Source organism: Antechinus flavipes, chromosome 4, assembly GCF_016432865.1.
Source record: "Antechinus flavipes isolate AdamAnt ecotype Samford, QLD, Australia chromosome 4, AdamAnt_v2, whole genome shotgun sequence".
In the NCBI taxonomy this organism is placed as follows: domain Eukaryota; kingdom Metazoa; phylum Chordata; class Mammalia; order Dasyuromorphia; family Dasyuridae; genus Antechinus; species Antechinus flavipes.
In genome coordinates, this window is record NC_067401.1 from 15,009,238 (window position 1) to 15,036,664 (window position 27,427).

The following is a 27,427-nucleotide window of genomic DNA, read 5'->3' on the forward strand; positions in this document are numbered from 1 at the left end:
CAGTTCCAAATCTATGATCTCTGAGTCTTATTTCTCTGTAATTCTCACTATATCTAGTTGGGAAGGATAGAATTCTGTTAATGAAACTAGCTACACCATTCTAAGCTGGCCCCATTCCATGAATGTCCACTGCCAAGTCTCAACTTGACCGTAATGCTGTGCTAGTCTCTAGGAGAAATATGTGAAAATACATAAGCCCCTCACCTCCAGGGAGGATGCCAAGGATGTGGAAATATTACAGAAAGATCCTAGAGCCCAAACTCAAATATACCCTGGAAAGGGCCATTTTACAGATGAGGAAGCGGCAAAATTACCCAAGTAACGAGGGTCAGAGCCAGGATTTAAGCTCCTTCCCAGTTAGAGTTCTTTCTAGTGTACTGATGTGCTGAGGGTCTGGATCCTGCTCCGGAGGAGACAGACTGATGGAGAGAAAGAGACTGATGACAGTCAGAAGATGGGCATAGACAGAGACTAGAAGGAGCTTACGAATTGTCTGGTGTTGTAGTAATTGCCGGAAATACAAATACAATCAAACAAGACAGTACTTTCCCTCAAAAGACTTATGTTCTAAGAGGGGAAAACAAGATCTAAAGGGGTGCCAGGAAATGGTGGGGAGGTGAAGGAGAAGGAGACAGCATGACTGCCTAAAGTAGGCAGACATGGAAGAGACTAACTAGGAGGTGAACCCAGGGGCATACAGCAAGAAGTTGAAAACAGTTCCTTAGAAATAGTAAGATGTTTCACTAGATTCCCTCCTCAAACCCTCTATTTGCTAATGAAAGACAAGGAGAGGATCCCAGGCATTTTGTTCTCAGTTCTCAATCTATGATCTTACCGTCCCATTTATGGAGCTATTTCTGTGTGTTTAGTCTTGTCCTCAATATTGAGATATATACAAAAGAAACCTGAGACCATCATGAGATTAAGGGTCTTAGAAACTCATTGAAGAAACAGGTCAAGTGAGTTTTAAATGAGTGAAACCTTAACTGTTAATGGTTTGTGCGCAACCATCCGTGTAGAAAAGCCACTGGCCCCCAAAGATCAGTAATCTCATTACTCAAATCTGTTCTTTTCACTTTGTCTTTTCTTTGTGACTTTTACATATCTTACATCATCTACTCACAGAATCTCAGAAATGAAAAGTGCCTCAAAGGTGATCTAAATATTTGCAAGAATAACTCCACTATGACATCTCTGACAAATGCCCATCTGGCCTCTGTTGGAAGGCCTTCTCTTCTAGAGAACCCAGAAAGTACTTTGGGATAGTTTTTATGTTAGATTGAAAACTGCTCTCTTTTCTCTTCTACCCACTGGACCTAGTTCTTCCCTCTAAGGGCAAATAAATTAAGTCTTATTTCTTCTCTACTGATCACCCTTCATCCAGTTCAAGGCAGTTGTCACATTTCCTCCCTCTGACAAATCTGCTCCACTCCAAGTGAAATACCGCCATATTCCTTGGAAGGGATGGCTACCAGGCTCCTGATCTTCCATATGGAAATGCACTTAGGGTAAAGATCATCAGATCATGGGATCATAGGAAAGAATAAGACCCAGAACTGCAGAGGTCTTCAGAAGGCTGAATAGAAGGTCCCCCCACCCCCATCTCTAGTACTAAGATTGTATGAGAGTGATAGGTTCACATGTTTACAGTGATTTAAAGTTTACAAAATGGTTTCCTAAAAACAAGGCAGTGAGGCAAAAGCAGTAATAATCTTTTTATCCACAATGAAAAAAACTGATGCTTAAGGAAATTCAGTGGACTATGACCATTTTGTTGGGTTTAGAATAAGACGTGGGTCCAAATGTCAGCTCTGCTACTGATCTTGCTGAAATAACCAGTGAAATTGTTTCGTTATTATGCAGATCTGTTTGCTACTAGATATTTTTTTTTCATAAGGCCATATATATAGGACTAGAAAATCATCAAACCCGATCCATCCTTCATCTTATAGAAATAGAGGTTTGGCAGTTTGCCCACAATCACACAGGTAATAACAGAATGTTAAAAAATAATAATTTTATTGACATATTTTGGTTTTAATCCATTAAATTCCCCTGATTTGTCTTCCCCTTCCAGGGAGCTGTGGGTGAGGAAGAGATAAAGGAAGAAGAAAGAAGGGGAAAGGGATAACATGTGATGAACTTTCATTTAATTGAGTGCCTTGAAATCTAGTTTGTATCATAGTCTTCATTTTATTTTCATATTTTTTAGAAGAAATGTGATATATTGGACAGAGAAAGACCTTGGCTTTAAGTCCCCACTTTGACATACAATGGCTGCGGGACCATAGATAAGTCACATGATTTGTGAAAGCCACAAGTGATTGTGTAAGACCATAGTTTACAGGCAAAGTATTGGTGAAGTACAGAGTAGGTGCTCATTTGGCACTTTTGCTTCCTGGAGGAAGATTCTGAAAGAGAAAAAAAAAGAAGTCTTTTCTCCATCCAGTTGCATTATGATATGAGGGGGCTGGAGGCCAAAGGAGGGGATCAGGACGGACATTCAGGGGTTCAGGCTGGCCAGTTCTGAAGGCATCTCTTGTTGGATTTGTTCCTTTTCAAAAGTCAGCACATGTGAGACTGAAGATTTGTCTCCTGCCAATGGAGAGAAGACAATTAAATCAAATTAACCACTCCCTTCTCTCCACTAAGGGCTCCAGAGCCCCTCGTGCTAGAGAGGCCCTCCCAGCTATGTGACCAGATGTTGTCAGTAACCCAGGCTGAGGCTTATTTAGGGCCCCATTCTGGAAATCTTGATGAGGCCATTTGGGTCCCTCACCCATGGGCCTGGATCCTTCTGAGAGTAGGTAAAGCTGGAGGGAAGATTCAAGCCAATGGTGTCAAAAGCCATTCCCCTTGGAGTCAAGAGTTAATGGACCTGGGATCCTGCATTCACTTCCCTTTCAGAAGTGAGGAACCCTGGCCACAGCAGTCCCAACCCCTAAACATGGAATCCATCTATTATCCAAGGAAGAAACACATCCATTTCCATCTCAGTCTTCAAAATCAGCCCATAAAGCGTAAAAATAAACATAACGTGCAGCTTTAATTTTGGAGGTTTGGGGTTTTTCTCCTTTCCTTTTTTATTACTTGTTAGATTTTCATATTTTAGTGCCCGAGTTATAGAACTCACTGGTCTGAGGAAAGGGGAGCCAATGAAGTCATCTCTTGGAGAAGTGGCTTTAAGGATCTTCCAAACAGGGCTCCTGCCCATTCCCATAGAAGGAGAACTGGGCTTGTAAGAGCAATCATGGAGTACAGACTCCTAGAATTTAGGGAACATTTAATCTTCCTGAACATCAGTTTCCCCATCTGTAAAATCGTGGGGTTAACCTGGGGGTAGGAAATAATCGTTTATAATGGGATTGAGATTGAGCTAAGCTTTCTACAAACATTAGCAACTCTGGGAAGTAGGGTCTACTATGACTATTTTACATGTAAGGAAACTGAGGCAGACAGCAATTAGAAATATTTCAGGTCTTCCTGACTTTGGACCCAAGTCTTCTCCTACTGTACCATGTAGCCAAGTGGGTGACCTCAGTAGTACTTTTCAGCTTTAAATCTCTAATTTTAGAAAGAACCTTGTTGGAAAATAACAGTCCCAATTCTAAAGGCTAATTTTTTTACTTTTAAAATCTCTATGACTTGTTTTTATCTTCCGGGACTTATCACTGTGCCAGGCACATAATGGACACTCAATAAATGCTTATTATTTTTGTACCTTATTTTATAATTTCCAAAATACTTTCAAATTCACAAACTTATTTGATCTTCACAGAAGTCATATGAAGGAAGAAGAATTTCCATCTTAGAGATACAGAACATAAGTGACTTGTCCAAGGTCACAAAAGGAAGTCACAATGGAAACAGAATTTGGACCTAATCTATTAACCACACTGTGGTAACTCCCCAAACAGGTTCAGAACCTGAGAAGAGTTAGCCGTTTGTCCTATATCTAAAACTCTGGATAATAATCCCTGAATGCCATTCCCTTTCCCATTTGATCTCAGAAGACTCTGCTTCCTTGAGAGGAAATGCAATGTGACTTCCTGTTCACTTCTGTCTTGACGCCTCCTGGGAGGATGGAGACTTGGATCAGAAAACATCATAGGGTAAAAATCCCGTTTGGCAGAAGTGTGGATGGAGGGTGGTGCTCTTGTCTGTGAATTCATTTCTGTGGCCAAGGGGGTGAAGGTGACAGCTCCCCCTGCTCTCTTGTAGGAAGTCCATTCAACTGCCCCAGTCCACATTTGGAAATCTTGGCAAAAGAGTCCCTTTCTTCTTGGCAAAACACAGCTTCCTCTTTTGAACAATAAAGGAAGATTTTTCAAGGCTTATTATTAAAGACCCAAAAAGAGCCTTGAACATCAAATAGCTATTTTTTTAAAATCCTCTATTTTCATGATTGCCATGTCAATTAATCAGAAACACGTGTGTTCTATTCCTCATATGTGATGTGATTAAATTTGAAAAAGCACTTTGGGTTAAAAACTTTATTCATGGTGTGATTTCAGAGGGCCTGGGAAAACCCACCAGCTGATGGAAAGAAACAAGAGAATCCTCCCCCCTTTCCCACAGACAAGTGGATACTTTTTCAATATGTATGACCCAGATTACCATCCCTTCCACAACCATTGGAAAGACTCTCTTCCCTTAAAACTGAACGCGTGTTTTCTTATTTGTATTTGTTGTTGTTCAGTCATTTCACCAAGTCTGATTCTTCAAAACTCTATTTGGGATTTTCTTGGTAAAAATACTGATGGTTTGTATGTCCTCCAGCTCATTTTACAGATGAGAAAACTGAGGCAAATAGGGTGAAGTGACTTGCCCAGTATAACATAGTTAATAGAGTTCCTGGGGCCAGATTTGAACTCAGGATGATAAGTTTTCCTGTTTCCAGGTAAAGTTCTCTATGCCCTATGGCAATACCAAGCTGCCCATTCCTCTTTAATATATGGTGAGTGATTATCCAGCTTGGCTCAGAGACTTACACCGAAGGAGAACTTACTATCCCCGGAGGCTACCCATTCCACTTTTAGATGCCACACTAATTGGTAAGAAGTTTTTCCTTAGGCATCAAGCTAAAATGTAACCTCTCTGCACTTTCCAACCATTACATCCTATTCTTCCCTTTGGGGCACAAAAAACAAGACTAATCCTTTTTTCACATCTCAACCATACAAAGACTAAAAGATTCATCACTCATTTCAGACTAAATATTAATGAATTAAAGAGTATTCATTAAGTGCTTACTACATACAAAATGGCGATCATACAAATTAAAAAGTGGAGATAGTTGTTATTCTCAAGGAGGTCCCATTCTTAAGGCAGGGGAGAAAATTTATAAATGAATAAGCTCCATCTATGATCTTCAGACTATTGTGGCAAGGCAGATGGAAAGCAGCTTTTTAAGTGTCATTTCTATGGCTAAAACTCTGTTTCTAATGTTGAACCATTTGTCAGATTTAAGGCCTTTGGTGTTGAAGATTTTTCTGGATCTTTGACAGTTATGAATGCTGAAGAATCCAGGATGGCAAGACCAGAGGGCACTTACCATCTTGAGTTCCTTGAGGGTTTCCTGTCTGGATGCTAGATACAGGGGACATTGGGAAGCAGGCTGAGTCATCTGTATAATGTTGCTGATCCTAAGGCTTTGGGCAGGCTTCTCTAAGCCTGGGAGGAACTGATCCAAAAGGAGGGATATATACTTATTGATGTTATATTCTATGTTATTAGATTCAGATCCTTGTTGTAAATTTTCAAGATCTTTTTTTGGGACCTTGACTCACATCCAACATGTTAGTAATTCCTACCATCATCGTATTATCTCTAAATATGATAAATACCACTTATGTCTACATCCAATTTTTTGATTAAAATGTTAAATAGCAGACTTCTTGGCCAATTCAAGAAGACATTGACTTATTAAAAGCAACTCAGAATTAGAAACAACTTTGGCAGCGTTACAGCCAAACCAGACCTAAAAGGAATCCCTCTCCCCCAAAAAACACACCTGCCTGAAGACCTCCGATGAGGGAAAATCCACTGCCTTATGAGGCAGCCCATTCTACTTTGAAACAATTCTAATTAGTAGGAAGTTTGTTTGTTTATTTTATACCAAGTCTAAGCTTACCCCTTTCTAATTTCTACCCCCTACTCCTGATTCTGCCCTTTGGGACCAAACAAACCAAGTCTCATTCCTCTCCCACATAGAAGTCCTTCAGATATTTAAAGTGAAAGCAGTTACATCTCTCCCTGAGCCCTACTTTCTCCAGCCTAATCATCCCCCAATTCCTTCAATGAGCCTCTCTTCCATTTTCATCTAATTGTTCTCTCATCTAGCCCTCTTTACTCCATCTTGTCCACAAGGTTAAATGAGAGACTATTAATGTGATAGACTATCTCAAATGCTGTGCTGAAATTCAGGTGTATTTTGTTCATATTCCTTGAACAGTATAGTAATCCTGTCAAATAAAATGAAATCAGGTTAGTCTGTCATGACCTATTCTTGCAAGGGATGATTTGCTGTCACTGATGACTTTACAGGTCAAGAATAAATGGAAATCTGAATTTTAATTCAAATCAGCAGACATTCATTCAACACTTAGTGTATGTTCAGAGTTATTTTAGGCTTGGGATGAAACAAATATAATGGGGAGGGAATGATTGGAGAGTCACTTATCAATTTGATGATCACTGTGATGGGATTATATGGTGTCATCTTTTATTTAGAGCCATCTAAGGTATGTTTCTTCATATTGCCACGCACACACAGGAAGCTCAAAGTGATTGGGTTATTGAAACTTCGAGGAATGGACTCTCATTAGCAGAATTGCACAAATCCCATTGGAATAAATGCACAAATCTATTGCACAGATATAAAAGTGATCCAAGATCAGTTCATCTTTTCTCTTTATTGTTCATTCTTGAATTTTCTTTTCACTTTCAGAAGATAGGAAAGAGTGCAGTGACTTGGCCCTGACTTGGTAGTTGGGAGAGCAAAACCCATACCCATGTATAGTTGTTTTATTCCCACTGGAAGCTATTATTGACTCTTTGTGGTAGAAGCTCGTGGCAAGCTGTAAGTGCTTGCTTAGGTGGTCTAAGTTTTTTCTAGGCTTGAGTTAAAAACTTCTTTGGCTGAAGAGAAAGTAGTAGTGGAACACCAACAGATTTCTTCTAGGAGCACAAGAAAGGTAAAATCAAGGGTATGCTCATACAGCACAAGTATGGAAGCTCTCAAATTCAAGAGCATCAAGAGCTTGGACCTTCTTGAGGAGAAAAAAAAAAAAGGAATTTCCTGATGCAGTGTGATCCTTGAAGAAATAAGGACCATCTACATCTAGCTTCTGTACAGAATTCTACTTGAAGAAAAAAGCCAATCAGTTATTTAGATAATGCAGGTCCTGTAGGAAAGGGATCATATCTCAGCAGCCCCTAAAGCCTACTTTTGAGAGACATCTAAACTCTATTGTGGTAATATAACCCTCAGAAGAACTGTCTATGACCCTGCAAATAAGGAAACGTATTTTTTATGGAGTAAAATAATTACTGTCCTGTAACGTGTATGCAATTGTTACCTTGAGTAATTGTGAAGGATCTGGGAACATTTTCACTGACTTTTAGAGAAAATGAAGTATAGTAGATTTTCCTGGAATATCTCTTTAGATTTTCCTGGAATATCTCCATATGTGGGCTGATAGTAAATGATAGACTCATAACTCTAAAGCAAAAAGGGACTTCTGAAATCATCTAACAATTCTTTAATTTTGCAGAACAGCCAACTGAAACCCAAAAATATTTAATTATTTGCCATAAGTCAGATGGGTAGTAAACATAGGAAATGGGATCTGACTCTAGTTCCAGAGTTCTTTCCATTATAGCACACTCTTTGGGGTACCCAGAGTTATGGGCTACATAAAGTTTAGGTAGGATTCATTGCTTGTTTTCATTTTATAGCAGGGGTTCAACCTCAGCCAACACGTTACCCTGTTATATTCGAGATAGATGATTTCTCTTAAACAAATAATATAATTATCATCCTACCCAGCAAGAGTATAAACAGAACCCTGATTCATGAATTTCCTAATTGTTCTTCCCTGTTGCAGCCATTAACTGCTTTTGCTCATCTTAGTCTTCAAGCAGATATACAATTATGGACCATCTAATTACATACTCCAGTCCTAAATAGTTCCAGGAGAAATGTCTCTCTGGCTTCCCTCTTCAGTTTTTCCCAGATTGTCTTGAAATGGGGAACTCACAAAAGTCTTTTTGCAATGCCCTTTCCCTCCCTTGTAGCAGGACACCTCTTTGACTTGGCTGAACCCGCCTGGTGGCTGCTACCCCTTCCAGCCGATGAGATAATCCTGCTTGATTTGCTGCCATCCTGGCATGGAGCTTGGAGCCCTGGGCACGGTATAGAGCATCAAAAGGAAAATTAATGTCTCCTACCAGCAATTACAGGAAATTATTTAGATATAAATCTTGTTTTATATCTCCTCATACTTGTTTTTCAATCCTCTGCCTTTGATTTTTTTTCCTTTGGGGATTCTCAGAAAGAAACATTTAAAATCCTTACTATATACCAGTGACATAATGAGCTACGTGTTACACCTGGTATTTCACTATGGAATCATTTTTGGAGGGGGGTAGATATGTGTGTGTGTGTGTGTGTGTGTATGTATGTATGTGTGAACTAAGCCCTGAGGGGCTCAAAAATGGACTGAACTCCTTTCTCCTTTGGCGGGTAATAGAGTCAGAGGTGAGGAGCAGTGGGTGGTCTGTCTTTACATGCCCTTGTTGACTTGCCCAGGGGCTCCGGAGTTGGGGCTGGGAGTGGGAGCTGTTGAGCTCTGGGTTCCCTTCCTTAGCTGAGATGGCTATGGGCCTGAAGAAGGTCCAAAACCCACAACGGGATGGCTACAAAGCCCACACTGCCACGTGGCAGCCAGCCTGCAGACTAGGCTACTATGTCAGCCCTGGGATGGGCCACCAGATCATTTGATGATCATAGTCCCAGTCCGAACTAAATGCCTTCCTGCCTTCTCAGTCCACTTTATTCCCTTTAGAAAACTTGGGATGGACACAGGGTAAAAGACTTCACGGAGATACCGTTGGATCATATGGATTATATCATAAAACACTGAACCCAGACAGAACCACAGAGCTTGTCCAGTTGGCTCCCATTCACTATTTTATAAATGGGGAAACTGAGGCAGACGGAGATTGTAGTCACAAAACTAGTTTCTGAGACAGGATTCAAACTCAGATCTTTTTTTCCTAACTCAGGTCTTTTTGCCTGTAAGTCCAAAACTCTAGCCATGGATCTTCATAATAATCCTGTGAAATAGGCATGGTGGGTATAATTAATTGCCATTTTATAGATGAAGATATGGGATTCCTGACCACATAAAGGACTAGGAGGAAATGAGGGAAAAAAGGGTCCCACCAAGAGAATTTCCAAAATGTAGAAATTCAGAAATCCCAAGTCCCTGAAAGACAAACAATCCTCCAAACTGATTCGGTCTTGTTTCCATCTTTCTATCTCCCTTCTCAACACTCAAACAGCTGCTACCCTGGATCAACACCTTATCATCTCACACCCAGACTATTGCATTAGCTGCCGGTGGATCTTCCTGCCTCCAAGTCTCTCTCCACTCCTATCCATCCCTCCAGTGCCACCAAAGTGGTTTTCCTAAAGGGCAAGTCTGACCATATCATGCCCCTATATGCACTTGGTAAATCCTAGCGGCTGGCTGTTACTTCCAGGATCGCATATAAAATTCTCTGTTTAGCATTTTAAAGTCTTCATAGCCTGGCCTCTTCACAAATTTCTTGTACGTTATTCCCTTCCACTTATTCCAATTTAGCCATTTTGCTATTCTTCTCACACAAGACTCTATCTCATGATTTTATGATTTTCCCTGAGTTCGCTTTCTCCTCCCCATAAATTTCATGACCTTCCTCCAAGAATCAACTAAAATTATGCTTCTATAAGAGGCCTTTCTCATTCCCCAATTCCCCATCACCCCATGGCTTCCCTTCCATCAACCATCATTACATCTTATATGAATATAGTTGTTAGCCTATTGTTTCCTCTATCACACTGTAAGCTTCATGAGGAATATGTATTTGCTTTGGTTGTCGTCATGTTTGTTTGTTTTATCCCCCAATACAATCTGGGATATAATGAATGTTTGTTGACCAACTCAGTGACTGATATTCCATGACCTTTTTTGGACCTCAAAGGCCCTTCTTTCTGGACCCCTTGTAGACTGAGGAGGGCAGGTTAGATATTTAAGGATACCCCTTGCTCTGACATTCTAGTATTCCATGATTGCTATAATTTCCACCCTAACCCAAACGGAATTGGTTTTCAAACACTATCTTTAATTTTGAAACCCAAAAGAACATTGAAGATTTGCAATGATGTCCCCTAGGATAATCTGAGAACGCTTGCTTTCCACCTTGTCAATCTTATCTATATCCTATTTCTGTTCAGACATTAAGGAAGGGATGGAGTATAATGAGATCTCTTCTCTTTTTCCCTTGTACTGTCTACCTTGGCTCCCCACTCTAGCTCATGGATTTCCTTTTAAGGGCATATCTCATCCACTTTAGAACCATTGCCCACGACATAGATCTCTTTAATATGCAATGCTGCTGAGACATTCTCCAAGTGATAAATGATAAAAGAATATGAACAGTTCTCAAAAGAAGAATTGTAAACTATCAACAACCATCTATGACTGAGCTAAATCACTAATAATAAAAGAAATGCAAAATAAAACAACTCTGAGATTTCACCTCCCACTCATCAAAGTGACAAAGATGATAAATGATTAAATTAGTCAATGGAGAAGGGTTTATGGGAAGACCAGCATACTAATACATTGCTAGTAGAGCTGTGAACTGGTCCAGCTTTTATAGAAGGCAATTTGAAATTGAGTGAGAAAAATCACTCCACTGTTCCCACCTTTTGCCCCAATAATGATCCTTTGATCTCAAAGGTGGTCAATGGAAAGTCCCATTTGTTCAAAAATATTTGTAGCAGAATTCTTGTAATAGTTAAAAATTAGAAACCAAATTGTGCCCATAGAAGGAGGAAGCTTCTCCTCCAGCTTCTTTAAGCTGAAGAAATTGTGATATGGAAGTGTAATGGGGTATTATAAAGAAATCATAAGAAATGGTGACTATGAAGAATTCAGAGAAATGTGGAAAGACAGTGTAAGAGTAAGATCAAAACCATCCCCTGACATCTTAGCTTTGATACCTTAACTGGGTGAGAACATTTCCCAATCAGTCAGAAACAGATCTTAGACGAAGGGCCTTTGAATTACACAAGCAGGGTTTGGATAGCCAGTTAGAACAAGGAAATTTGACCTCATCCCAGGTATCATCTATATATCATTTAATGAGTTGTGAATGGATTGAATTCTGGAAAATGGATTATGTGGCTTTGTAGCTCATCCCTAAGGAATAACTGCCACAGGGGATAGAGAAGAAAGAAAAGAAAGACCTCGGTTTTGGCTTTGGCCCTCACTTTTGATCAAAAGAGGAACTTCCAACTTAAAACAGGTCTACTTGTTCAGTCATTTCAGTCACATCCAACTTTTCATGACCCCATGTAAGGTTTTCTTGGCAAAGACACTGCAGTGGTTTTCTATTTTCTTTATTAGATCATTTTACAGATGAGGAAACTGAGGCAAAAGTGACTTGTCCGGAGTCATACAGCTAGTACCTGTCTGAGGCCAAATTTGAAATCAAGAAGATGAGACTTTTTGTCTTCAAGCCTCAAACTCTATTTACTATGCCACACAGCTGCCCAATTATATTCTTTATATATATTCTATTTTGAATTCTTGTTTAAATGAGGATGCTTAAAGACCTGGAGGCAGGAAGGTAAATGAGGACATAAATGTCTCCAAATGCATAGAAGGGTTTAAATATTCATTTAAACAAGAATTCTTAAATTAAAAAATATAATATATATTCTGAAACAACCAAACAAAACCTGGCATATATGATTGTAGACCATTTTTGGTGATCTTTGAGGAATCATGAAGATGAAAAAAGGTATTAGAAAATTGGAAATGGATGTATGTTTGTGTGGGGGAAAGAGAGAGACAGAGATAGAGACTGAGAGATAGAGAAAGAAAGGGGAAGAGACAGAGAAGAAAGGAGGAAAGATAATGAGAGAGAGAGAGAGAGAGAGAGAGAGAAGAGAGAGAGAGAGAAGAAATTCAACATCAAAAAACGAGCAGCAATCCCTAAAAAAAGATTAATAGAGCTGGAAGGGACCTTTTAGGTCTTCTGGTCTAATCCCTTACTTTGAGATGAGGAAGCTGAATCCCAGAGAAGGTAACAGGCTTGCCTGTAGTCACATAGGATAAGGCTCTCACATCCTCAGAATTTGCACCTGGGTATTTTGAATCCAGATCCATGACATTAAATAAATGGTTTATGATAATTCAAAAAGAAACAGTAACCAGGAATCCAGGTTAGTGCATTCAGATTAATTTGATTATTATATTGATTATATTAGGCCAATTTCAATTTCCTTTTTTTTAATAGTTATGAGGTGGGTAGCCCAGTGGTAAATTATAGACTGTCTTTCAGCAAAGAACGTGATAGTCTCACAAGAGGTCTTTATAACAAAGACAGAAATCAGAAGCAGATGAAAGCACCGGAAAATGGGTTTATAAGTGGTTAACAAATCATACCCAAGAATAATGATGAATGTAGTTTCTCCTAAAAAAAAAAGTCCCTCTCAGAAGTAGGACAAAGAGGAGAGAAGAGGGTTCTTTTAGGTCCTGCCCTGTTCAATCTCTTATTTTTATTATTATTACTTGAATGAACGCATAATTTACAAATAATGAAAAGTTGAGGGTGATGGCTAATTGACTAGATGATTTAATTAAAATTCAAAACACTCAACAGATTAGAATGAAATTCATTTAGGATAAATGCAAAGTCTTGCAAGTAGATCTTTTAAAATTGCATTTATGCAGGATGGTAGAGATTGCCTTGACAGGAGCTCATGCGAAAAAAACATATGATTATTAGATGACCACAAGCTCAGTATGAGCCAATTAAGTTCCTTGAGGGCACAGACTGTTTCATTCTTGTCTTTGTTATGCCCCGAGACTAGCACAGTGCCTGGCACATAAAAGCAACTTAATAAGCACTTGTTGATTGATTGATTGATCAAATAGCTGCCAACAAAATTAATGGGACCTTAAACTGAATCAAGAGAAGAATGGAGCTCTGAAAAGGGAGGTAATAGTCCCTGCACAGTCCATATCTGCACTCCTCTGGGTACTCCTCATTTAGGACATGGCACTGACTATCTGGAATATGTCCAGAAGAAAGTGGCCAAGATGACACTGGGTCTGGAAAACATGTCCCAAAAAGAACCCTTGTTTAAATGAGGAAGCTTAAAGACATGGGGGCAGGAAGGTAAGTGAGGGCATATTGACTGTCTCCAAATGGGTGGAAGGGTCTTACCTGGATACTGGATTCCACTTGGCTTTTATTGCTCTGTAGGGCAGAACTGGAAAGGGTATTAGAAGAAGGTAGATTTTGGCTCAATAATAATTAAACTAAAAAACTCTATATAAAGAACATTTTGAGAAACCCTATATAAAGAACTTTCTAACAATGTTAACCATCCAATAAAGGCTAAAGAGGCTGTCTTCTAAGTTGTGAATTTCCTATTATTGGGAATGCCTAATAGAGATTAGACAACTACCCATCAACAATATTGGTGAGGGGATTTCATACTGGACAAGAGCTTATACCAAGCAACCTCTATAATGTCTTCCAATTCAAGGTGTTATTTCTACTCCCATTGTATATGTGAGGATTCTGAGATTTAGAGAATTTAAGTAAGTAACCAGTCCCAAATTATACAGTTAATTGGGATCTGAGACTAGATTCTAAGACAGTCCTAAATCTTGCACCTACTCTTCCCAGGGATACATTGCAGTATTATCAAAGCAAGATTGAATACCTATTCCATAGAATCTTATGATTAGAGATTTTTGAAACCTAATTTTGTCTGACATAATGGTCCACTTTGCAACATCTCAAAAATGCTTCTACCTGAAACATTTCATTGCTAGAAATGTAGTATCTTCCAAGCAATCCACCCCACCTCCATTTATTAGGAAACACTTCCTTCTTTTGTGCCATGTCTGCTTCCCCATAACTCTTGCCCACTGATCTAAGCTCTGGCTTCTTTGGCCAAGCAGAACAAAATGAATTCCTCTTACATTTTGTTTAACATTAGAAACCATTAGTCTACAAAACTACAAATGCAATGTGATCTCCCCACATTTTTTTTCCTTCCTAACTCAACAACTTTCCTAACTAAAACTTCATTTAGCCCTATCCTTTTATTTGGCTTTTGATCTCATATTTTCTTTCAAAGTTTAAGTTAATAGGGGATGTTAATAAAGCAGAAGTAGAGACAGGATAAATTTTAGTTGTTAACTCCAGGGGAAGCTTTTATATTATATTCTTAGCTTCCTATCATCTTCAAACACTGGAATTTTGCTTTTTCCAGATTAAGTTGGGTTCACAGGTGAACACTCAAACTAGGCAACTAATGGAATTGACTAAAGCATAGACAATGAAAAAAGAGAAGTGAACAGTGCTTGGTGAAACAAAAGAAATACCTAAAGTCTTTCCTAAAAGACTGAGTCAAATCCATAAAATTTCCCCAAGAAATGCTGCTTTCTAACTGGAAACTCAATCCATGAAATTTCTTCTTTTTGTTTAATCAGAAAAAATCTGCCACCACTCCCTTCCACCTTTCCTCACAGAAAAAAAAGAACAAAACTTTTTCTTATAAACATGTATAATCAAGCAAAATAAATTCTTTCATTGGCCAGCTCCAAAAAATAATAATAAATAAAATTCTCCATGCTGTATTCTTAGTCTTTCACTTCTCTATTGGTAGTTAGGTATCATATTTTATAACAAGTTTTCTAAAACTGTATTGGTCACTCAGCCAATCATTGTGACTTAGGCTTTCAACGTTGTTTGTTTCTAAAATAGTTTACAGTGTATAAATTGATCTTCCATTTTTGCTTACTACAATCTGTTTACTACAATACTAGTCTTCACAGCATTCTCTAAAGTTGGGCCTTGAGCTCTTTTCTATTTTCTGTTTCTCTTGATTCCTGTGCTTTTTATTTGAAGCTTCCATACATTCCTGGTATTTTCATTAAAAATGTTTGGAAATCTTCTATTTCATTAAAAGCCCCTTTTTTTTTTTTTTTTTGCTTTTTGATCATACCCAGTTATGTTGAGTACGTTATTCTTGCCTTAAGCCTATATCTTTGTGGAATTTTACATCACAAACTCTTCACTTCTTCATTGTGGTGGCTTCTAAATCTTGTGTGATCCTGACTGAAACTTAAGTACTTGAATTCTTTATGACTGTATTAAATATCTTCTTCTGACCTGCAATTTTAAGTTTCCAATTTAACTCTGAATTTGGTAATGATATCCTACAAAGATTTCATTTTGTGGTTTCTTTCAGATATGATCAGTAGATTCTTTTTCTTTTCATTTTGCCCTTTAATTCTAATGTCTCTGGGAAGATTTCTTTTATTTCTTAAGATATGATATCCAGGTCCTTTTTACTTATCACGACTTTCATATCATTTAATGGTTCTAAATGATGTCTCCTTGATTTGTTTCCCAGTTCAGCTTTTTTTGCTAATACCTTGCTTTTTCCTAGCTTTCTGTTTAGTCTATTCTAATTTTCAGGGAGATTGTTGTTTCTATGTTTCTTCTGCCAAGTTATTAATTTTCTTTCCAATTCTTTTTCATGGTTTTCACTTCTTTTCCAAATTTTTCTCTACCATTCTTACTTTATTTATAAATGCTTTTATAATACTCGTTTCATCTCTTCCTGAGATTCTAATAAAATTTTACGTAAGCTGTGTTTTTCTTTGAAGCTTTATTTGAAGCTCCTTTGAAATTGTTCTCTTCTTTTAGGTTTCTGCCTTGAACTTTTCTATCATCATGATAATTTTCTATGGTGGGGTTTTTCTTTGGTCTGCTCTTTTTTACAGTTTACTTTCTGATTTGAGACTTTAAGTTAATGATAGTCTACAGACACTTATGGCGAGAATGTCTGGGCTGATCCTGCTTCTATTTTCTTGAGGTAATGAAAATTGTGTTATTCCATGATGTCTGGGACAACTCAGGCAGGGGACCTGCAAGCTTTCAGTGCTCTCAAATGATCTGATCTAGGACCATCTTATTGATGTCTCCTCCTAGTTCCCCACTTCTTTTGTCTGATCTTTGAAAATATCTGACCTAGGTCTGGGTCTAAGGAACATGACAAAGTTTGCCTCATTTGGAGTTTCAATCGACTGCTATTAGACTTAACTACTTAGTCAAATGCAAAGTTCTGCTGATTTAAAATAACACAACTATAATCTTTCATTTTGTCTGGGATTTCTGCCCTATTTATTCCTGTACAGGCTTCTGGCTGAACTAAAAGCTGGATTTGAGACCTCTACCCACTTCTGTAGTATGAGTCACACAGCTGCTGCTAGCTTTTATATTTGTTCTTCCTCAATAAATTTGTTCTTCACTAGGCAATCACACTTGTGAATTGTGAATTAGAAGATAGCATTTCTGAGAAAATGTCATGGGCCAGGAGTAGACTTGGATCTGTGACCCTGAAATGGGTAGGGAGAAAGAGGGCTGCTTTTTGTCACCAGTTCCTGCACCCTACACAAATCTAGGTCCCCCTATGCTCTATCTGGGATCTTTTCTTTCCCTAGCACACTCCCTATGTCTACTGACTTCTCCATTTGTTCCCCTCTGCCAACTTGGTCTTGAAAAACTACTCACTATGATTTTTTTCTTGGATTTTCTAATCAAAATTCAATCTGTTTTTTTAAACTGTTTAAAGAAATTGGAGGAGGGGGTGAGTTTAATGTACTTCATCCTACTTCTCCCAAACCAGTCCATGGAATTTCCCTGAGGATTGTGGCTTTCTAATTGCCAATTCGGTCCTTTTAGTTTTATCAAAAGTCTTATTTTTTGACTGCCAGCACAGTATCTCCTTCTCTATAACTGGCCTTTCCTGACCTCCTTACTACAGGAATCCTCTCGGATCAATGATGTGGGGGTGACACAGGATTCTTGGGACTGTAATGGATGGAAATCTCCTCCGAGTACTTACTCTCCAATTCATTTATTTAATCTGGACACTGGATATCTCAGGCTTTTTAGCCAGAGGTTGTATGATCAGGTGGGATTCTTATGAAATGTTTTATCCTTTCTTAAATTCTTTATATTACGAATATTTCCTTCTTCTGCTTATTCTTAACATGAAAACTGTAATGTGAGATACAGGCAACTGGGGCTGGGGCCGGGACCAGGGAAGGATAAAATTGTTATGAGGAAGGTGTTCATCAGCCTTAAAGCATTATAGAAATCTGAGTTACTTGTATTATCATCATCATCACCACCATCATCATCACTATCATCATTATCATCTTTCTTCTCTTTGTCATCACCATCATTATCATCATCATCATTACTATCATCATCACTGTAATCATCATCATCATCACTATCACAATTATCATCATCATCTTTACAATCTTCATGGTTGTCATCATCATCACCATTATTGTCATTGTCATCATCATTACTGTCACCATCCTCATCCTTATCATCATCATCATCATCTTTACAATCTTCTCATAGCTTAATCATGATCATCCTCCTCACCATCATCACCACCCATCGTCACTATCACAATTATTACCATCATCATTTTTATAATCATCATCATTACTGTCATCCTCATCATCATCTTCATCATGGTCATCCTCATCATCACCATCATTGTCACTATCACAATTATTACCATCATCATTTTTATAATCATCATCATGACTGTCATAATCATCACACCACCATTGTCGTCGTCGTCATCATCATCATCATCATTTGCCTAAGGCTTTGATTCTCAGCTGTGTAAACTCTAGAGTTCATTTTAACAGTTAATTAGGGAGATAATGAAGTCTTGAAAGATTAACTCATAGAAATGACATACACACAGGAAATAACATTGGCCCAGGTGTTGAGGACCTGGGTTCACATCTTGCCATAGACACTTACTAGCTGTGTGACCATAGCTAAGTCACTTGAGCCTCCTGTACCTCAGTTACAACTTCTGTAACAGGAATCAGTGTTTACAATCCCTTTCAGCTCTTATGACCTGGGTTTAAATCTGACCTCTGAAACTTACCACCAAGGAGGAAATTGTGACCTAGGTACTTTAAGTGACTTACTAAACATTATACGGAGTTACTATCAGAGATAGGATCTGAATCCAGGTCTTCTAACTCCAGAGATCCAGGGTCTTTTCTGTTGTTCCAAGCAGAGTCATAGCTTGCGAATACCCATTAGAATCAAGGGCAAATTTTTAAGGATGAGGAAAAATGAGTTCTCATAATGATTGATGAGGTGGAAAGGAGTCCTTGGAAGGGAGACATGAGAAAAAGAAAGAGAACAATAGACAGGGAAAAACCTGGAAGAAGATAGATTCAGTCATTTTCCAGGTCTTGTCAATTCTGCCTCCCCAATCTCTCTTGCATCTCTCCACTCCTGCTGCTTTTCCAGGTCAGACACTTATCTTTTCTCACATGCCAGCTAATCAGTCATTCTTCTTCCATCGGGTTCCATCTCTAGTTCATCTCTCATTTGCTGCCCAAGTAGTCATCTTTCCAGAACACCTCTGATGATGACTCTCCTTATAGAGGATTATAAAGATTTACAATATACTTTACATATATGATCTCATTTTATTTTCATCCTCACTGTATCCATGTGAGGGAGATGTTATTATTACTTCCATTTTATAGATAAGGATATTAAGGCTTGGAGGTGTTCAATGACTTAGAGAAGATCACAAAGCTAACTGGTATCTGAGGCCAGATTCTAGCTCTGATCTTCCTGACTTTGGCCAAGTCCATTAATTTCTCTACTAAGTCCCAGCTGCCTCAAAAATCCTCCATGGTTCCCCAGTCCCTAGCTGACATGAGACATCCTATAATCTGGTTCTTTACCTATTATCAATCAATCACTCAAACAATCTATATCTATCAACATACACATTTTTATTTATATGTATCTATCAATCAGTCTCTACTTACATATTTCTATTTACCTCAATCTATATATTTATATCTAATCTATAATAATATAAGTTTTCTCCCCATCCATCAGTTAATCTCTATTTACATCTCTATCTCTCTACCTATCTCTACCTACATATCCATATCTATAGTTATAGAGAGGCAAAGCCAAGATGACGGAAAGTAGACAGGACTCTCTGTGACCTCCTCTGACCTCTCAAACCAACAACAGATTAAGCCTCTGAACTGGTTTTGGAGCCAAAGAACCCACAGATATTTGGAGTACAACAATTCCCAAAAGAAGATACCTTGGAAGAACTTCAGAACAGGTCTGTTTCAGTCAGGGAGGTGGGCAGTCTACTGAGCCCAAACGACAGCACGGGGAGCCTGGGGCAAGAAGCTGGGGCAGTGAGTCAAAGCACTGCAGCTTCCACGTACTTAGGAATCTTCTGTAAGTCTCTTAGGCTACTCTGTTCTGGTTGCAAGCAGGTGGTTTGGTAGATTTGCTACTAAAAGCAAATTGAAAACTACTGAGCCCCAGAAGAAAGTCAGAACTAGCCACTATTACCCATCACTGGAAATCAATCAGTAGAACTTTTCCCGGGCAAATTAAAGCAGCTGTTGCTCCTTTGCATTGAACAGACTTTAAGCCTTAAAAAATGAATGAAAAAATCAAAAAGAACTCTCACCATAGATAGCTTTTTTTTTTTTTTTACTCCAGATGAAGCCCCAAAGGGAGACATGAGCTGGTCCCCGTTTCACAAAGCTTTCTTCAAAGATTGCATAAAGGATCTTAAAAGAGAATTAGAAGAAAAATGGGGAAATGAAATGAGATCATTGCAAGAAGGAATGGGAAAAGCATATAATGTTCTACAAAAGAGATATTAAAAAGACAATTCACTGAAAAACAAAATTTGTGAAATGGGAAAAAGAATGCAATGAACAAAATAATTCAATTGGCTAGTTACAAAAAGAGCTAAAAAAGGTAACAAGAAAATGATGCACTAAAAATTAGAATTGAACAAATGGAAGTGAATGGCTCAATAAGATTTCAAGAATCAGTCAAACAAAAACAAAAAAAATAAGAAAAATAACAGAAAATATGAAACATCTCCTAGGAAAAACAAATGACCTGGAAAATAGATCTAGGAAAAACAATCTAAGGATTATTGAACTTTCTGAAAGCCATGATGAAAAAAAGAACCTACATATTAATTTACAGGAAATCATATCTATAGCTATCTCTCCATCTATCAATTAATTTCTATTTTATCTACTTATTACCTCTACCTACATACCTATATCTATCTATCCATCCATCAAGCAGTCTCTATGTGCATATCTGTATCTTACTTTATCTATCTTCTATCTATCTAGCCTTCTGTCCCTTTCACATACTCTAATCTACATTTTTAGGAGACTACTTTCATTCTCATTCCCCATTTTACAACCTGCTTTCTCTCCCTATCAGAATATGCCTTGATATTGCCCCACAGTTTCCTCAGTCTAGCATGAGTCAGTTTCTCATCCCCAGTTCTTGTTGGACAGTATCTGGGGTCCTAGTTAGCACTTTATTCCTTACTCTCCATCTTCCTACCAGCAATGAACATTTATTTTTTTTTCTGTTGTATTAAGGTCTTTCTATCTGACCATGGGAGGAGATGGGTGATTCCCACTTTCCAAGTAAAAATGACCTTTGTCCTCTCAAATTCCTTAATGCTGTCTCCTTATTAGAATTTATTTCATTTTTCATTGAAAATATTAGACTCTCATATCATGATTAATAGACTCACAGAAAAGAAGAACTAGGTAGGATCATCAATTTGGAATTAGAAGGGGTCTTATAGGCTTTTTAATCCAATTCCCTCATGCCAGGAAATTAATTTAAAAAAAAATCACGTGATTGTCCCAGATCCTATAGGAAATATGAGATTTTTAACCCAGGTCATCTGATTTCAAAGTCAATTAGTTTTTCCATCATACCAAGTCTTCCTAAGGCATAAGCCTGATGGTGTCATTGCCTTCCTCAAAAAACTTCCAGTGGCTCCCTATTGCCTTGAGAATAAAATCCAAATTCCTAGTTCAGCCCAGTCATTTGCTTGCTCCCCATCCTTCCTCTATACCCTCTGGTTCACTGAATCTAATAAGAGTATGCCCTAGGTTGTGCTATCCTGATTGCTGAATCAACCAATGCTTCTTTATCTAGCCTATCCCAAAAAGTAGAAGGAAGAGCTTCCCAGGCATGGAGCCACTTTTACAAAAGCATGGAGATGAGAGATGAAATGTTAAGTATGGGAAACAGCAGATAGCCCAATTTACTTGGAATATAGCATAAGAGAGGGAAAACCATATAATCATCATAGAAACAAAGGTCAGAAACAAAATATAAAAGGCAGCAATAAAGAATCCCTGAAGCTTCTTTCACAAAGGAGCAACATGCTCAAATCTATACTTCTGAAATCTCAACTTCTGAATTTTCAAAACTAAATTTTTTGACTTTGAGATCTCCATATCTCTCACTGCATGAAGAGTGAATTAGAAAAAGAAGAGGTTGAAAGCAGGGGGACCAATTAAGAAACTATTGCAATAATCCAGGAAAGAAGATACAGTTTACAGTAGTTGTATTATAATAAATAAATAATAAAATAAATGAATAAAAGTTTATTATAATAAATAACAAGAGATGTCAAAATGGTGGAATCAACAAGACTTGTCAACTGATTGTATATGGAGGATGAATGATGATGAAGAATTGTGGATGACTCCAAGACTAGAAATCATGGTTCAGAGAAAGATGCCACTGTCCTGGATCTAAATGGAGAAATTAGGAAGAAGGGGAAAGATTATGAGTTCTGCACATGTTGAGTTTGAAAGATAATGAGTTCTGCTCATATTGAGTTTGAAGTGCTAAAGAATATCCAGGTATCATATAGACAAATGGAATTGGAGAACTAAAATTTAGAAAAGCAAAAGGGTTTAGAAGCTAAAAATATGGTGAACTATGTAGATAAGTCCAGAGAATTGGGGTTCAAGGGGAGGACTTTTAATTTACATCTGGATAATCAGATCACTCAGATTACAGAAAATTCAACTTGAATTAAGCATTCATTTATTTGGCATCTAATGTACAGAGCAAAACCAATAAATGATACTCTATCCCTATTCAAGGAGTTTAAAATACAGCAGGCAGATAAGACAGACACAAAAAATAATCATATTTACATTGTCAGCATTTCTCTTTTAACATCAAGGACTGAAGATCTAGCTCTCATTTCTCTGAATATATATGGTACTCCCTGAGCATAGCCACTAACACCCCTTAAAAGCATCAAGTCTTACAAGGCTTCAAAAAGAAGAATAGTTTTATCTACAAAGCAAAGAACACAAAAAGAACTCTTATCCAAACCTATGTAGATGGAATAAAAAATAATACCCTCTAATGCTATACCCTTCTTCCTAGGGACCTGAATAATCCCTGTGATTTATAGTACTACCCTGATAGAACCATGAAAAATGGGAGGCCAAAGTTAAATCCACATGCCAGTGATCTAAGGTGGGACTCTGTTCTCTCAGCAGCTGTTCTATTGATGATCTGCAGCTCAATTGCTGTGGTCCTCCACTCTTCCACCATTATTGCTGCCTTCAACTCATGTCTCTAGTATTCATTTCTCATCCAGCAGATGGTGCTAACTCTCTCCCTTCTTCCTGAACCTCCTCTCAAGCAGGTGGACCATGAAACAATTATGGGAGATTCAGCTTTCCCAGATCTTATTTCCAATTCCTTCCAATGTGGATACATTAAGTGCTTCAGTCCAATATTAAACGTCTGATGTTTTATAGTCAGGTCCCATAGACCCATCCTTCATCCAAAGGCTCTCATGTGACTATAGAAATGGTTCTTTCTTCGACTGATCTGATGGCTGCTCAGACCAGGTCACCTTGAGTTGTTAGGGATTTACCTTAGCTCCTGGTTGAGGTGTTCCTTCCTTCTTTCCATTTCTTTTCTTCTCTCATCTCCTCTCCCCTTTAATAGCTGAGCTGGGTTATATAAATGACTCTAGCCTATTTTTCAGATTTCTCCAAAATGGGAAGGAATTGGGTGAGGAGAGAGGCAGAAAGCTCCCAGGAAACTGTGAATCAAAGAGAGAATCAAAGCAACCTCTCACTACAGGAATTGTGAAAAATTAGAGATTCAAGGAAGACTCGGGAAATGGAGACTTCATACACAAGGCAATATGAGCTAGATGAGTGAATGTTAATAGGCAGAGGTATGGAACAAATCCATTCCGGGCTTGGGGGAGGAATGAATAAATGCAGGGAAGTCACACAGGGCAAGACAAGATCAACAACTGACTAAGAATCCATTCTGGCTGAAATTAAAAAGGTAGAAGTCAAGTAGTAGTCAAGTTGGAGCTAGATAGTGAATGTTCTATAGAGTTTATGTTCTACCTGAAGAGCAATAAGAACAACAACAAACAACAATAATAGGCCTTTATATACTGCTTTAGAATTTTTCAAAGCACTTTCTTTGCTTGTTGCTCATCGGATCCTTTCAACAACCTATGAGGTAGGTACTACTATTTTCATCATTTTACAGATAAGGAAATTCAAGCAAAGAAGTGAACTGACTTGCCTGGAGCCACACAGTTAACATCAAGGAATTCTTCAACTAGGAGGGATTTGGGCTCCTGAGAGTATTTCACATAGTAGTGGGTCCACAGGACTGAACATCAAATAAATAGAAGTTAAAGTTTTTAGTACATGAAGGAAACCTGAGTTTTGGCAGCAGTCTCAGTTTCCTAGAATATAGACTGATTTGTGTGTGTGTGTGTGTGTGTGTGTGTGTGTGTGTGTGTGTGTGTATGTTTCAAGTTTGGTCAGAGAACAGAGCTAGTATGTGGCTGAAGATTGTGTTCTTTGTGCAAGAAGGCATGTATATGCAGCCTACACAGAATAAAAGTGATTAAATTTTGTGTATTTAGTCTGTTATACAATAGAGAACAATAATTCAGTTAAACAGCATATTCTGACAATAAGGTTGTTTTCCTCCTCACTAGCAAGTTTCTGAGATAGGATTAAAACCCAATATTTTATCCACTGCATTACCTAGTTACTGAAAGTTTTGAGTGAAGAGGGGAATGCCTCACATTGATCACATCTGTCTATTAAAAAGATGGCACTGGATTGATGGGAAGGATATTCATGACATGATATCCAGTTATGTCCCAATGAGAGAAGGGAAGAAGTGCCTCAAGAACAAGGGTGCTATGGAACTGAATGGAGTTCTGGGACTCATCAGAAAGATAATTTTTTCCCCTGGAGAGAAGCCAGGTTGGGAAGGCAAAGTATGTAGAGCAAGGAGGGTGGCCCAGGCTGACATGCTCACAAAGAGCCCTCTTAGGTTGAGTGGATATCTGATTGATTGGTTTATATTAAGCAAGAAGAAACAAAAATTCCACTCCTAGAGAAAAGGGATAATCATCAGATATAATGGGGATAAACTAGAACCATCCCCAATAAGATCAGGGGTGAAACAAGGTTGTTCACTATCATCATTACTATTCAATATTGTATTAAAAATGTTAACTTTTGCAATAAAAGAAGAAAAAAGATAAAAGGAATTAGAATAAATAAGGAGAAAACAAAATGATCATTCTTTGCAGATGATATGATGGTATACTTAGAGAAGCCCAGAGAATCAACTAAAAAACTACTAGAAATAATTCACAAGTTTAACAAAGTTGCAGGATACAAAATAAATCCACATAAATTATCAGAATTTTTATATATTACTAAAAAAAAGTCCAGCAGCAAGAGAATCAAAGAGAAATTCCATTTAAAATAACTGTAGATAATAGAAAGTATTTGGGAATCTACCCTCCAAAACAAAGTCAAGAAAAAGGCTAGATAGAGTTGTTCTTGCCCTCCAGGGGCTATGCCATCTAAGACTCTCAGAGTCAACTCCAAGGCTACCTTGTCCAAATTGCACTTGAATGAGACTCTATTATACACCTGATGAGTGGCCCTCCAATCTTGATTGGAGGATCTTCAGTGAGCATGACCCTCCTTGCTAAAGACTAACACCAATATTGTATGTGGTATGCCACAGACACCCAAAGTAGTGTAATGCAGCAGAAAAAAAAAACTGTTTCTAGAATTAGCCAACAAGATCTGAGCCCCAGCTCTGCTACTTCCCAACTATGTGAGCTTGGACAAGTCATTTCATTTCTCCAATCTTCCATTCCCTCATCTCTAAAACAAGGCAAGTAAATAAACCTGTAAGATTCCTTCTATCTCCAAATCATTATTATCCTTTGACCAGGCTAATTAGTTAGCCATGATTTGTCTTTCAAAAGTGCATTGGTTACTTTCCCATTCAAAGGCTGCCATTTCTAGATATATAATGGGAAGATTGCCCACTATCTCACAGATATCCCATTTTCTCTACTTACCTAGCCACCATACTAATTAGGATTTCACCACCTCTTAACTGCTCTTCTATCCAATCCATTTCCCTAGCAGGAAATCAATTAATAAACATTTATTAAGCACCCACTATATACTATATTGTATATGAGGAGTGAGAGATAGTAAAAAGTTGAGGATGATGCCTATATTGGGAAACAAAGGTAAGAATGGGTGGAGTTTTAGGGGAAAGATAATGGTTTGGGGCATACTGAGTTTAAAATGCAACCTAGATGTCCAGTTTGAAATATCTTAAAAGTCAGCTTGAGACTGGGAGAAAGACGGGCACATGTTTAGGCAGTAGGAAAAGAGCCAGCACACAGAGAGATTGAAGATCTTCTATTCTGCCTCCCATCTAAACTATTCTATTAGATGTTTCTTCATATAAAACTTCCTATTCCTGAATGCCATGATCTGGATTTTCCCTCATTCTGAGATACCATCCTTCTTCCCCAAGGCCTCCAAGAATGCCTTGATTCTTTCAAAGAAAAGCTCATTTTCAGCCTCCTATGGGAGCAAGTGATCTACCCTCCAAATTCACTTCATCTTTTAACACTGTGTGTAGCATAACTGTATTTTTCTGTCTATGTTGTTTTCTCCTAGTAAAATATAATTTCCTTAGGGCAGGGACTTTTTGGTGCTAGTGTCTAGCACGTAGAAGGTCCTCAATATGACTTGGACTGAAATGTGGGCAGAGTACTTCTCCTCAGCTGAATCCACTCCTGGTGTCCTCAGTACCAATTCTTATTGAACATCCTTCCCACGTGATGGCCAATTAAATATTCTTTGGGGAACTGTTGAATAATCTACACATTTCTCATCTTAATCCAACACTGGCCTGAGTCAGGACTAGCCCAGTCCTAGCACCATGTGCCTTTAACTTAGTCTTTTCACCTCCCTACGTCTCAGTTTCTCCATCTGTAGAATGAAGAGGTTGGGCCAGTTGGTCTCTGGGATCCTGCCCAAGACTCACAATTCTAACTCCTTTTTTACTGTCTCATCTCTTGTGCTCATGTCATATTCCCACCAGTTTGCCTAATTTCCGATTTTGTTTTCCACGTCCTTCTCAGGACACAAAGCTGACATTACCTTGTGACAGCAGCTGGCCAGGGCCTTTTTCTTATGATTTAATTGCTTTTTAGAGAAAGGAAAACTGACAGGTCTTTCTAAGTGCAGCATCCCTGAGATGGGCTCTCCTGAGGTGCCTGCGGCTCCCTGGGTTCTGACACGACCCCTGATCCTCCTCTCCAGTTGTACTTTGGCAATTCCCTGAACTGAAAAATGACCAGGTTGGACTGGGGACCCTTTCAGATCGAGAGCATGGCCCACGGGTGCAGATGGCGGCTGAGCATCCTGTGCAAGCGAAGCTTAGAACACCCCAGTCCGCCAGCAAACAGACGCTTCCCCATCTCCCCTGGGACCTCCAACCATCTTCCCCGGCGCAGCAGGTTAGACCCCAAGCCAGTTGGTTATTCCATTCACCTGCCACTCATCTGCCCATAGGAGGGAGGCCATAGCAAGGCCCTGCCGAGAAGGCAAACACGTTTCCTAGCCAGACCATGGCTTTAACAAGCAGGAGGCTGAAAGCTCCAGAATCAGGGGAGAACAAGGAGCTTCATTCAGGACAGGGGGACCATGTCTCCCTGCCTGTTTTCCAGGTGTGTGATCTCACCACATGGAAAAATAGAGGCCCGGCCAAAGTGAACTCATAAAAGCTTTGATGAGCAAAGTTTGGAGAAATACAAATCATCCCGAGCCCGACAGGCGGCCCGACTCTCAAAGGGCTT

The 27,427-nt window shown here is 38.6% G+C and overlaps 1 protein-coding gene across 1 annotated transcript in view; it reads right to left on the minus strand.

Moving 5' to 3' along the window:
- Positions 1-2,002: 2,002 nt before the first annotated feature.
- The window catches only part of MYL10 (myosin light chain 10), an 87,888-nt gene continuing 62,463 nt past the window's right edge, over positions 2,003-27,427 (minus strand). Inside the window, exon 7 of the mRNA XM_051991858.1 lies at positions 2,003-2,595. Coding sequence (XP_051847818.1) covers positions 2,566-2,595 — 30 coding nt within the window. The 3' untranslated portion in view covers positions 2,003-2,565. The remainder of the gene's footprint in view (positions 2,596-27,427) is intronic.